The 13,492-nt window shown below is 40.9% G+C and overlaps 1 protein-coding gene across 3 annotated transcripts in view; it reads left to right on the forward strand.

The window, feature by feature from the left end:
- Nucleotides 1-13,492, forward strand: part of PCBP3 (poly(rC) binding protein 3) — a 41,636-nt gene that overhangs the window by 5,101 nt on the left and 23,043 nt on the right. For all 3 annotated transcript variants that reach the window (XM_018558732.1, XM_018558734.1, XM_018558735.1), the window contains exons 3-6: nucleotides 2,517-2,549; nucleotides 3,412-3,528; nucleotides 6,874-7,005; nucleotides 9,128-9,256. In XM_018558732.1, coding sequence (XP_018414234.1) covers nucleotides 2,517-2,549; nucleotides 3,412-3,528; nucleotides 6,874-7,005; nucleotides 9,128-9,256 — 411 coding nt within the window. The remainder of the gene's footprint in view (nucleotides 1-2,516; nucleotides 2,550-3,411; nucleotides 3,529-6,873; nucleotides 7,006-9,127; nucleotides 9,257-13,492) is intronic.

Consider the following 13,492-nt stretch of genomic DNA (forward strand, 5'->3'; position numbering starts at 1 on the left):
ATTTTATGCTGTTAGGTTCCTACATGAGATGTTAAGATGTGAGCTATAAAATCCCTAAGAGTGGTCAGATACGCCCAAAAACATTAGAAAATAATGTCAACATCATTGTGTCTGCTTGCATCATGGGCGACTTGGGTGTCTGATCACTGCACTGGCTTACCTTCATAAGCTTTAATAAATCAGGTCTACTGGATTCAGTACACATGTTCTAGTTTTTTTATTGACAAATGTGCTTTAGTCTTAAGTAACACCCTGCTCTTATCTAGCTAGTATAGGTTTGTCATAATGATTAGTTGCTATAGTTTAGTGCAGTTTCAACCTAAGGGGTCTATTCACAAAGCTGCCGAGGGCAGCCGAGTGAATGACCGATCAGAAGTGAAGTGAGCCGAACACTGTTCGGCTATTCACTTCAGGCTGGTACGGCTGATTTCAGCCGTATATCGGCTGAAATCAGCCGTACATCGGCTTGCTTCGTGTGGCTTCGAAACAGCCGAACATGCTCAGCATGTTCGGCTGATCCGAAGTGCAGAAGGAGTTCGACTCAGCCGATCCAACATCTGGATCGGCTGAGCCGAACCTCCGGCAGGCTTCACACTGCTGTTCGGGCTATTCTGAAAGATCCCGAACAGCAGTGAGAGAATAGCCGAATGCCGCCGAGCGGCATTTGGCTCGGCTGTTCTGCTCGGTCCCTCAGAGGCACCGAGCAGAACAGAAAAAGAGTGAAAAAAGTAGAAAAAAGTAAATAGAAAACGATTGTGCAGAGCTAGCAGTGACAGCTAGCTCCGCCCAATAGTTTCCTATTGTCCGGCGGCTCTGCTGCTGTAAAAAAAAAAGTTAAAAAAATGTAAAAACTCTCCCTGGGGCCCCGGGAGCCCCCCGCTCCCGGCCGCCAAGGAGAGAAACCCCGCTGTGTCTTTTTTTCTTCATTCTGGCACGAGCGATGTCAGAATAGAGGAAAAAAAAAATTCCCATTCAAAAGCATTGAGAGTTTACTATTGGCTATTTCAATTTGCAATTTGCAATATTGTGAATAGCCGTACAGCACCCCCTCGGTTCTCCTGACCCGAAGGGGTCCTGGTGCCGAAGCTAGCCAAAGGATCGGCCGAAGCTACGGCCAGATCCTTCGGCAGCTTTGTGAATAGACCCCTAAATACAATGCTAATAATGTTTGGTCAAACTTTATTACTTTATTATCTGTTTCCTACATAACACAGCAAATAAAACTTGTCTTAGGAAACCTTTGTGGACTTTATCTTTGCTATGTGTGCAAAACACATATAACTCTTGTGAACGATTGAACCTAATTTCTGCAAGGATTAACTATATAGGATTGGTAGCTTCACATATTAATGAAATCTTTTATGGGCTAGTATTGTACCATGTCTGCAGTCATTCCCACAGCAAGCATGGCATGTTTACATTATCATATTTTTTATCTATATATTTAAATTATTCATATGTAATGATATTGGATTATTGCTATTTGGAGTTTGATTTATAGTCCGTTTATATTAAGATGTATGGAATACCTTAAAAAGCACCATTACAACCTCTACAAGTAGAAAACGTGCTACCACACAGGAAGTAAGTTTGAAGTTTCATTGGGTTTCACCAGTCACTCATATTTAACATTCAGGATGCCATGGAAATGAAGAAACGAAGTTCACACTCTGGAATGCCATCTCGCGTTCAACTTTAAAGAATCTGTACACCACCCATCTATTTTGCCATAACAGCCCATCTGCCAGCAATGTTTTTAAAAGAAAAAATGAGTTCCATTTTAACTTCACTGGGAGACAGGGGGGAGGCATAATGTGTTCATACCTGCCATTGATGCATAACATGATAACTGCTTAAAGCTGATATTTATTTCTTGCTGTTGTCTGCAGCAAATTACAGCAGAGAGAGGGAGAGAGTAAACTGTACACCACTGGTACCCAAACTGTGGCCTGCGGGCCACATGAAGTCCTTTGTTTGCTTTTATCCGACCCTTAAGGCAATTTTTCCTCCACTTACTCCAATGATAAGGCACTATTTATTCCACTGTCACAAATGATGGGGTGTAATTTTCCCCACTGATACCAAGAATGGGCTCAATTTCCCCCACTGTCACCACTGATGGGGCATTATTACATCCACTGACACCAACAATTAGGCATTATTCCTTCCACTAACAACAATGATGAGGCACTATTTCTTCTCTGATATAAATCATGGTTCATAATTTATCCCACCAACAACAACAACAACATTATTTCTCACACTGACACAAAGAATGGGGTATTCTTTCACCTCTCACTGATCATAGGCGCTAGGTCATTTCCTCCTATTGATCCCCAACCCTGGGACATTATTTGGGCACCCCTGTTGCATACATATCAAATGATTTTGCAGGTCTTTAAGTAATCTTATTGCCACCTAGTGGTAATAGATGTTTTTGCTGTGCAAAAAAGGACAGGTAAACTAAATGACATCATAGAATTAATAATGGCATTTGTTTTTACTTTTTTGTTTAGAAAGGAGAAACTGTGAAGAAAATGAGGGAAGAGGTGAGTGATATTATAAGACATTTTATTTAAATTGTGAGCTCTCATGGGCAGGGCCCTTCTTACCATCTTGTCTTGTATTGTGACTGTAATGTCTTCCTGATATTGTAGAGTGATGCAGAAACTGTGGGCACTATATAAATCTTGAATAATAATAATAATATTATTAATATTATTATTATTATCTTAAAAGTAGGGATGCACCGATACTTTTCGAGTACCAATGCAGATACTTTGCATTTTCTCGAGAACTAAAAGGGTTGCAGCGGTTGCAGCTGGGACCTGGCTCTGGTGCTCCACCACTGTCCTGAAATCATTAGTCGATATTGTTTTACAAAAACTGTCACATGACACTAAACAAAAATGTATCAGTACTCGTATTTGTAAGTACTTGGGCATGTACCAGTACTCCTAACTTGTACTCGCAAAACTGGTATCGGTGCATACTTTTATTTATATTTATAAAATCAAAATCATACATTGAAACAGAGATGCACAAATCCCAGGAGCTCCGTGTGCTCCTTACAAATGACAGCTGCCTCCTAACTTTTGAATTTTTCTCTAGTCTAGTCTTGGAGCTGGAAAAGTATTGGTACTTGTACTTGTACCGAGTACTGTAGTAATATATAAGCCTATATATAAGCGTGGACCCTTTCATGACACTCTGCCTACAATACAATTCTATTGGCACAAGTTTGCTAGTATAGGATAAAATCTAGAATAAAGTCTTGACTCTCTGTTGGGGTTTTTTTTCTTGCATTACTCTCGATCAAATGTCTTAGATGGGGGAACATTAGGTTTAACTTCATTAACATTACAAACAGTGTATGGTAATAATGATATAATAATGTTTTTTGTTATATAGAGTGGAGCTCGAATTAACATTTCGGAAGGGAACTGTCCAGAAAGGATTGTTACAATAACTGGACCAACAGATGCTATATTCAAGGCCTTTGCCATGATTGCTTATAAATTCGAAGAGGTAACGCTTTCAAATCACTATTCATTTCATACAGGTTTCAGAAATTGTGCCCAGATTTTAATAATAGTTTTCATAAAAACACATTCATTGTTTTCTATATAGTCCAAATAATGTATGTATAATGATGTACAGTATATGGTCAGGTCCAGGATCTGCATTTGCTGTGTGACCTGAACTTGCTGACTGCCCTGCCCTTGTTCACCTGTCTTTGATCCTCAGAAAGCTCTTTGCATGTCCTATAAGCAGCTTTTGGAGCAGTTTTTGGAACCTGTTTTGGATTACTAACTGATTCTTTGGCTTTTCATCCTGCACTACAAGCTTGTTTTTTCTAATCTTGGATCTGGTTTCCTATATATGAAAGTTCCCATTGCACACTTCTCACTACCACTGATTCTGCAGAAATCAGGCACCATCGGAGCAGGCAGTTATGGAGGATCTGCTGTGCACTCTCTATTATCCTAACTTACCTGTCCTTCCTTTTTGTCTTTTCTATTTTGGTGCAAGCTTGAACAGCTCTGACCTGGGCTTAATACGCCTGTTGGTTACACATCACCTGGTTTTGGTTCTGACATTTCTTCTTAGATTATATTTTCTACATTAAGTCTTGCTGCCAGCTAGGCGCGATCAGCAGTATCTATCTATCTATCTATCTATCTATCTATCTATCTACTTCCTTTTTGTCTTTTCTATTTTGGTGCAAGCTTGAACAGCTCTGACCTGGGCTTAATACGCCTGTTGGTTACACATCACCTGGTTTTGGTTCTGACATTTCTTCTTAGATTATATTTTCTACATTAAGTCTTGCTGCCAGCTAGGCGCGATCAGCAGTATCTATCTATCTATCTATCTATCTATCTATCTATCTATCTATCTATCTATCTATCTATCTATCTATCTATATTGCATATCTAGAAAGAGTGATGTACACCACAGCACTCGCTCAGTAAGAACAGTTCTTCCACATCCACCTGAAGGTGGACCTGCCGTCCTCAAGGGCACCGGGAAGTATCTTCACATATCATGTAAAAATGTGAGGTTTTGGGAGTGAGAAGAGCTGAGATCTGTTCTTGGTGGAGGCTGACGAAGAGGGCGCTGTCTGTTTTCAGTATGCATATCTGTATATATTAAAACATGCCAGGCATTTTAAACTTGTATGTATTAAAATTAGCCAGTGAAGTATGTAGGCTGCCATTTCTCACCAATCCTTTTGAAATGCAAGTTGCATGCCTGTCATGCTGATACAGTGGCTTCAATACTGGGACAGAAACATAAGTGGCCAGAGGCATGTTTTATGATGGTGCAGTGCTACTCCAGAGAGCTGCAGAGGGAGAATAAATGACTTAAAGGAGAACTATAGGGTTAGGGCTTTTCCCCATAGTTCTCCTTAGGGTAACGGGAGGATACATACTACCGTCATCCCGTCACCCTAAGCTCAGTATACCGCGAGCTACAGCTCGCGGTATACTGAGACGCCACAGTTGAAGCGGATCCCGACAATTATGTCTATCTAGAGGCAGAGCCAGCTGTACCCGCCCCCACCCCCGTCCGGTCTGCCAGTCAGCACTGGAGGATCGGAGCGGGGAGGGGGGAATCCAGCCACTCCCCTGTCACGGCAGAGAGCTGTGACAGGATCGAGAGGTGAGCAAACGCCGGTATGTGTTCGCTCACTTCCCGATCTACTGAGCCGACCTGTGACAGTCTCATTGTCACAGGTCGGCTAGAACTATGAGGTTAGTGAAAAGCACTCACCTCATAGTTCTCCTTTAAGAAGGAGAGTTAAGCAATGGCAGCCCTTCAGATTTTTTTCTACAAAATTGTGTTCCATTGTATTGCACTGGATCCAACAATATACTGCAATGTGAGAATGCTGAAAACAATGTAACATGCTTCAAAATACAACAGGGTCAGTGTTGCTTAAAGTGGTTGATTGTCAGGTGCACGAAAAAAGCACTCTTTTGACTTAACCCAACAACTACTATTGCTACTATTGTTAAAAAAAAGTAGTACATTGTAATGAAAGTGTTCAATAAATCAACAAAGAAAATGAATGATTGTAAACAATGGTGTGAGTAAATGACAAAAACTGGAGTAAAAGGATGAGCAGAATTCAGGGTCACTGAATGTGTGAATGGATATGAGTCTGCGTTACTCTGTGTTCTAGATGAACTTTTACTGGAAAAATACTATTCCTCAAAATGTTGTCCTTGCAGCAGAAACAAACTAGCATGTGACACAATCCTAAATGTGTGTGTTGGATAGGACTAGACTATTCACTTATAGGTCTATTTATAAAAAAAATTGCATAGCTATTGGTCCAGCAAAACATTCATTCTGTGTGAATTAACCAGCATTCATAGTCTTAGTCCCAAAGGAGCCGCCAGAAAAACCAGGGTCATCACTAACCTGTCTATAGATTTTGGTAACCAGCTGCCCCATTAGCATTTAACCGCCCTTTTTTACTGCCCACAGAGTTAATATCTAAGCCAGAAGGATAATGCTGAAGAACATTTATTAAACATATTCACTCTGGGAGAGAGATATATATATATATACACATGGTTATTCACAAAAGGGTAAAGAGCTTGGAGAAGGCAGAAGTGAACAATCTAGGACAACATAGCTAATTTGGAAAAAGTCCCCAATTCACCTCATATTCCAGTTCAGCTATGTTGTCCTAGATTTTTCACTTCTCCTGCCTTCTCCAAACTCTTCATCCTTTTGTGAAAAACCCTGATAATGTATTTGAATATGTCACTTTTTTTAATTAGTTGCCTAGACTTCTGCTTTTCAACATATCCATACTGAAATGTAAGTAGGTAAACTGCCTTCTGAAGTCCAGTACAGGCACCTAGTGCTGCCTCCTTATACCTTTAGTAATCTTTTACAGCCCCACCAAAAAGCTTTTTTTTGATAATAATAATAACTTCATCTTCGAAGTTCGCTCTTTGGTTCTCTCTTACCCAGCTGTTGGTCAGTGAAGTCACCAATCACTTCAAACAACCTATAGTTAAATATGGGAAACAAAAAAGGGTGCAAAATGCACTACATTCCTAGTGCACAACGGTATTTGCCTATTATAGCACCCTAAATTTCAGGATGACCGTAAAAGATTACTAAGGTATGTGCAGACACTGTTGGTTGTCTCTCTTTGCATATTGAGAGTAGTTTACTTACATTTCAATACAATTTTAATTAAAGGCAAGAACAGAGTGTAAATTAACTAGTAATATTTGAATCATGCTGCAGAGGGCAGTATGTCACCATCACTGAACAGAATCTTCTAATCTAAATTTTACTACAGGGCACAAAATCCTTACACTGGATTAAAGTATTTTTTCTTCCTAGGATATCATAAATTCAATGAGTAACAGCACTGCAACCAGCAAACCACCAGTCACTTTAAGGCTTGTGGTACCAGCAAGCCAGTGTGGTTCCTTGATTGGAAAAGGTGGCTCCAAGATCAAAGAGATCAGAGAGGTTAGTGCACTGGGTGATTTGAAAGGTCAGTTGAACTGAAATACCAGGTACCTTACATAAAAATACCATTAACAATTATTATTTGTAAAAGTTTACATATGTAAAAAAATTTAAAACATTGTGAGACATTTGACATTTTATTTCATATCCTTTAAGCCAGTGGTTCTCAACCTGTGTAACCTCAGGACCCACATTTGTTCTTGGTCATTAAGTCGTGACCCAAGTTGCACTGCAATGGAACGCATGACATTGCGGTACAGAGCGTTCGGATGCGGGAAATCAAACTGTTGGTGGGAGGTGGGTTTGGGGTGCCATTCAAATGAATGGCAACACATCTGCCGCACCAGAATGCCCAGTAGGTGGGTTTGCGTGGTACAGTGCCTTAATCGCACAGGACTGTGTGATTAACGCACTGCACTAATGTGAATGGGCCCTCAAAAACAATGACAGACACAATCTCACACACTTGCAGACATTCTCACACACACATACACACTCCAAAACAAAATGTATTTATTTTTTAATTAATTTTTTTAAGATCCACCCAGTCTCCCTATGGACTGTCCTCAGCATGGGGTCCAGTGCGGGCTCCTGTGCTGTGATGGAGCTCCATCCATATGTGCATTGCTTGCTCCCTTCTTTGCCCTGTAGATGTGCGCACAAGGGAGCTTTAAGCAATGAACATATGGATGAAGCTCCCTCGCAGCCATGGCTCCATCCCACCCCACCTCAAGCTGACACTTGGCACCGGGCAGCACATTTTGAATGGCTGCTTGGCCCAAGAACAGACAATGCTGTGCTAGGGGGAAGCTGAGGAGCCTCTCACTTAGAAAATTGGAAGGAATGCGGTGAACCACTGAACACGGAGTCATGACCCACTTTTGGGTTACGACCCACCAGTTGGGAACCAAGGCTTTGAAGGGTTAATAAACCCTCAGCGTTTTTTTCCCATATATGTACTGCTAGCAAGATTTAAAAAAAAAAAAAACATTTTCAAACAGGTTAAAACTTACCTGTGTCTTTGCCGCACGCTGCCGTCCGGACATCTGAAGTGTCTCAGGTGGCCGCAAAGGATCTTGGGGCGCGGCGCATGCGCAGTTCAGATCTTCGTCCGGGAGACTAGGAGAGACACAGGGTAAGTCTATGGAGCAGCGTGCACCCGCACAGACTCCGTGGCACAGGAAGTGCTAGCTAACACAGAGGAGTCAGCGCTGGATCGGAGACCGCACCAGCGCTGGAGGGACAGCTGAAGACGACAGTAAAGAAGAAGATGATCGAATCAAGAGGCATCATTCAAGGTAAGTCCGTACAGCAGGATTGGGAAGGGGCAAAAAAAAGTTTGACTTTAATGTCACTTTAAACTAATATATCCTGTATTTCTACATTATCAGCCAATTTAGGTTAGAAGAGACTTTTCACAACCTGCCCCCAGCCTACTCCATTGAGAATGCTGAATGTGACTGTATCTGTAGGTAGATTTATGTTTTCCAAACTATTCATATCTCAGCTTTCTTTAGTCATAAGCTCCTGGAATGGTATGCTGATGTCACTGGCTATCGAGCTGATAGCCAGTGACATAGAGAATGGCGAAACAGGATATTCACACATCAATTATCTGGTGATTTGAAGTGAAAGTGAGAAAAATTCAACTTGACACTCTGGCAATAAAGACCCACCAGAAAGTGTATCTTTTTCTATTAATAGTTGTTTTATATACACAGTATAGAATTAAAGCCACTACAAAAGTTGTAATGGTAGATATGGAAAGTACTGGTCAGTAAGGCCATCCACCATAGTTATGGGCCAAAAGCAAGGTATGGGGGTAGGCCTGAGCTTTTGAAAAAAGTAGCTGGCCCAGATTTGTATAATAGACAACCCAGGATTTTGGGGCTCTTGAGGTGTCCTGCAAGGTTTACATTCACAGGCACTCCTAGGTGTCTACCTAGCACTTTTAGAGTGGCCATAGTGTCACTTTAATATCTTGCTTAATATAATGTATAATTAATGTTATATGTTCATAAAGTATGCCAAAAAGCATAGTACAACAGCTAATTCAAATATCAACATATGTCACAAAATGTCACAATATTTGGTACATTTTTGTGCTTTCTCCTTGTTGCAGTCTACAGGTGCTCAAGTGCAGGTAGCAGGAGATATGCTGCCAAACTCCACAGAGAGGGCAGTAACCATTTCGGGTACCCCTGATGCCATCATCCAGTGTGTGAAGCAGATATGTGTGGTGATGCTGGAGGTACAGTGTATCGGAGTAGCGGTAATGTAAATACACCACACCTCATTCCAAGACTGACCACAGTAAGAAGATAAAAATGCCTTGATATTGTAGGTAGTAACACTTATATAGTCAAAGCACCCTTTGTGGGAAAGGTAAGAGTGAAGTGATAAAGTTAGTGCAAATTGATCATGGCTACAGTGCTACTGATTAAAACTATCTTGAACACACTGGACATTATACAAGCAGAATGACATACGTGCATACATAATGTGTATTGCTTGTATGTGTAGAAATACATATAGTAACAAGCAATGAAGTTTCATCTTTCACTCGTCTAACTGCTATTAGCTAAAAACTGTTGGAACTTCTTGCACAGCCTCACAGAGAAACACAAGCACACAGTCTGATACGCTGCACATGGCTTGGAAAAACAGGAAGGAAGCCACAGCTTTATTATTTACCTTATTCAATACAACAGAGTATATACCATAGATATAACAAAACTTATATGCCAACTACTGACCGAAATGTATACTGCAGTAGTTGTTGCAATAGATACAATAATGTGTATTCTAACAAAAACTGGATGCCCTTAGTTACTGTACTTTGCATATTACAATTGCCCTTACTGAATAGGTTTAACAATATTTCATCTGAGCAGATTAAAGTGACATTTTTTAGTCTAACTATTCCTTTTAAAAGGAGGGATTGCAAGAACCTGTGTTATGGTACAAATTGTCACTGAGCATCCACCTAAATGCTTAATGCAGGCTGAATAGAACTCAAATTTTCTGGCTGGAGCACTCTTTCTTTTCCCTTTGCATGCTGTGCCAATAACAGCACCTCAATGCCATACAATGGTTCTCTCATTGCTTTGTAAGTGTTTGGAAAGGAGGGCCAGAGCAGTCCAAGTTGGAGGAGTTGCAACCTCTGTTTAGTGCACACCCAGTGTCAGAGGGCTTCCTGGGTTTGCAGTGAAATTTGTACTATAACATTTTGTTCTGTATATAAAGTAAACTAGTATGGCTAAATACTGCCCTGAACAAAAGTTTCTTCTCTATAGGTGGTACCAGACTATACCTGCTTAGGTGAAAACGAGTTTTCAGCTCCCCAAAATATCCTGCTTTCACGCTCCCATCCTCCATTTCACAATTAAGTTCTTGGTTTCATTGACTTATTGCAATGCGCAAGCATTGTTACAGGGAGGTGGCGTCCCTATGCTAATACACATATCAACTTTCACAAACTCAGTAGGAACCATAAGTGATTTTGGGCGCAGTGCTAATGAATATTATTAAGAATCAGCAGGCATGAGCTAGCACCTTATGTTACAGTGACAACTGTAGACCCGTTTTCTTCAATGTAGATTTAATTTAACCACAAGGATTAGAAACCTTTAAAAACCCTAACAAGTTAACTGTACACACTCGCCACAATTGTAGAAGAGAAGTCAGCACATTGAATAATAATAGGAGTAGTGTTAATATGATTTCCAAAGTGATTCACTGGCAAGGAATATGTATGTCATTATTCCTAGAGCTTGGAAATTTGTACCTATGTGGAAAAGAACAGTTATGAAAAATCTGGCAACCCATCTCCTTTCATAACATTTAGCCTGCGCTTGGGGTTTCTATCTCCCCTGGGGCTCTTACTATGCGTTTTAATTACCACTGTACTCCTCAATAGCAGAATTCTCCAACATCTACCTTAACTTAAAAAAAAAGGTGTGGGGTTTTAAAGGGGCTCAATCATAAAGTGCAGCTAAGAGTAAAAGTTTCTACATTGTGCATGGTAACAATATTTTCAAAAGCAATTGCCAATTTATGATGAATTTCATATACAGTATTGCATGAGCAGTATCAAGGCTTAAGCAGACCATGCTTAAGCCTTGATATAGATTTAATAGATATAAACCTATAGATTTTCTGCAGATTTTCTATGGTCAGATGGAAAAAGTGCAACAGATTCCTCCATCTACACTAAACTGTGTGGAACGCCACCATGCTGAGCCAGTCACACTGTTATTATTATACATTGATATAGCTCTGACATATACCGTAAATGCTGTACAGAGAACACTGAGCCAGAAAATAACTTTAGTATTGCGTTGCAATACCGATGGCGCTCGGGTTTAAAAAATGTTCCGCATCATCACCGCCTCAGGCAACATAGGGAAACACACATATATTCAAATATTTATACACTCATAACACACGCATATCACACAAATCACGCGCTCATTAACCACTTGCTGCCCGGAGCAATTTCTTACATTTGCACACACATGATAAAATCTGAATTTTTGGGTAGAAAACAGCTTCAGACCCCCAAACAATTATATATTTTCTGAAAGCAGAGGTCCTGTAGAATAAAAAGATGCTAGTTGCAATTTTTTATGTCGCACGGTATTCGTGCAAATGTTTATCAAACCAGTATTTTTAGGATTAAATACACTAAAATGAAATTTAGTGCACAGAATCAGAATATAATGGCTATTTTTTTGGTACAATATAAAAGACGGGGTCACGCCGGGCAAATAGATACTAAACATGTCGAGCATCCATGAAACCGGCAAAAACTACAATAACCAAAATTTTCCATAGGCGACGCTTTAAATGCTTTTACCGCTCATCAGTTTAGTGCTATCAGTGATTGATGGGCCAAGAATTATTGCTCTCACTCCGACGCTCACGACGATACATAACATACGTGGAGCAATTTTTGTTTTTGCATGTAGGCGCATCCGACGCGTGTTTGCGTTGTATGTGCGTGCACGTGCGGAAAGGGGAAACTTAAAAAAACATTTTTTTCCATTTTAAATTTTTGTTACTTTAATTTTTACCATTTTTTTTTTTTTTACACTCAGCTTTATTGCCATCACATAGCAGGCTAAAAAGCCCCTTATGTAATAGCACATATAATGTGACAGGTCCTCTTCATGGAGACATCAGGGGTTTTTCATACCCCTAATATTACCTAGGGACCCCAAAGAAGCTGATGAAGCAGAGATCTGCTTCACCAGCTTCTTCTTCTGGCTCTAAAGGTGGCCATACACTTTAAAACCATCGCAAGACTTTAGTCTTGCGATGATTGTAAAGTAATTTAAAAAACGTACGATCTGCCCATCTTGGATAGGCAGATCGTACTTGCGATCATCGCAAGCCCGCCCCCCTGAGGGGCGAGCTTCCGATGACTGCAATGCTAAACGGGCAGTGTGCGCGTGCGCACACCGGCCCGTTCGGCATTTGTCTCCCGAGCAATGTTCAAACCAGCCGAAAATCGTAAGATTTTCGGCTGGTTTTCTAGCGTGCTCCTTAGACAAAAGACGTGCGACCGTACAGTAGAAACGGTCGCACGTCTTCATTCACACTGCACGATTCTCGTACGATTGTGTAGTGTATGAGAATCGTGCACGATTCTCGTACGATCGTGCAGTGTATGAGAATCGTGCAGTGTATGGGCACCTTTAGGGGTCGTCCACACCACTTGCAGTGTGTCCCGGCCCGATTCTGGCCGGAACGCACTGCATCACTTTGCGGACAGCTCAATTTTTGCCGGGTAGGAGGGGGAGTGGCGGGCCACATTCTGGCCTGTCACTTGTACAACCGATACCCATGTAAGCTGCTCGGGCCCCTAAGGCTGGCGGGCCCCTTACATCAATATCGGCCTACCCCCCTGACGGCGGCCCTGAGGAATCTGTTGCACTTTTTCCATCTGACCCTAGAAAATCTGCAGAAAATCTATAGGTGTAGGGTCAGCTTAAATCTTTAAATGATTCCAATAGATTGTCTAAAATTTGATTTGATGTAGGGAAATCAGCGCAGTGCTAAGGAATATTATTAAGGATCAACGGGCATTATCTAATTACACAGTGAACAAAAATATGCACATGCTATGGTAATTGAAGGGCATTTCAAATGGCCTGGGCAGAGAATGTACACCGCTCAGCTGAATCATGCAAAATTCAGAGCTCATCTGCCCTGTCCTTAGTTCTGTATCAGTTAATAACTGTGACCTTGGCCAGTTTAGTAAATGGAAAAAAGCAGTGTGATTGGTCCACCAGTACAGTACAGTCAGCAATAAACTTGGTAATAATAGAGCTTAGATTTTAAACCTGTAGGATTACATATTTCAGACCCTTTGGTGATCTAATAAGCCACAAGATGCCCTTTGTAAGTGAGAATATTATCTCTCAGTTAGCGGGGTTGACATAGGAAAGGAGAACAGAATGTTGACTTCATTATATGCAAAATC

This window comes from Nanorana parkeri, unplaced genomic scaffold, assembly GCF_000935625.1.
Source record: "Nanorana parkeri isolate BGI_ZX_2015 unplaced genomic scaffold, ASM93562v1 scaffold355, whole genome shotgun sequence".
Classification (NCBI taxonomy): domain Eukaryota; kingdom Metazoa; phylum Chordata; class Amphibia; order Anura; family Dicroglossidae; genus Nanorana; species Nanorana parkeri.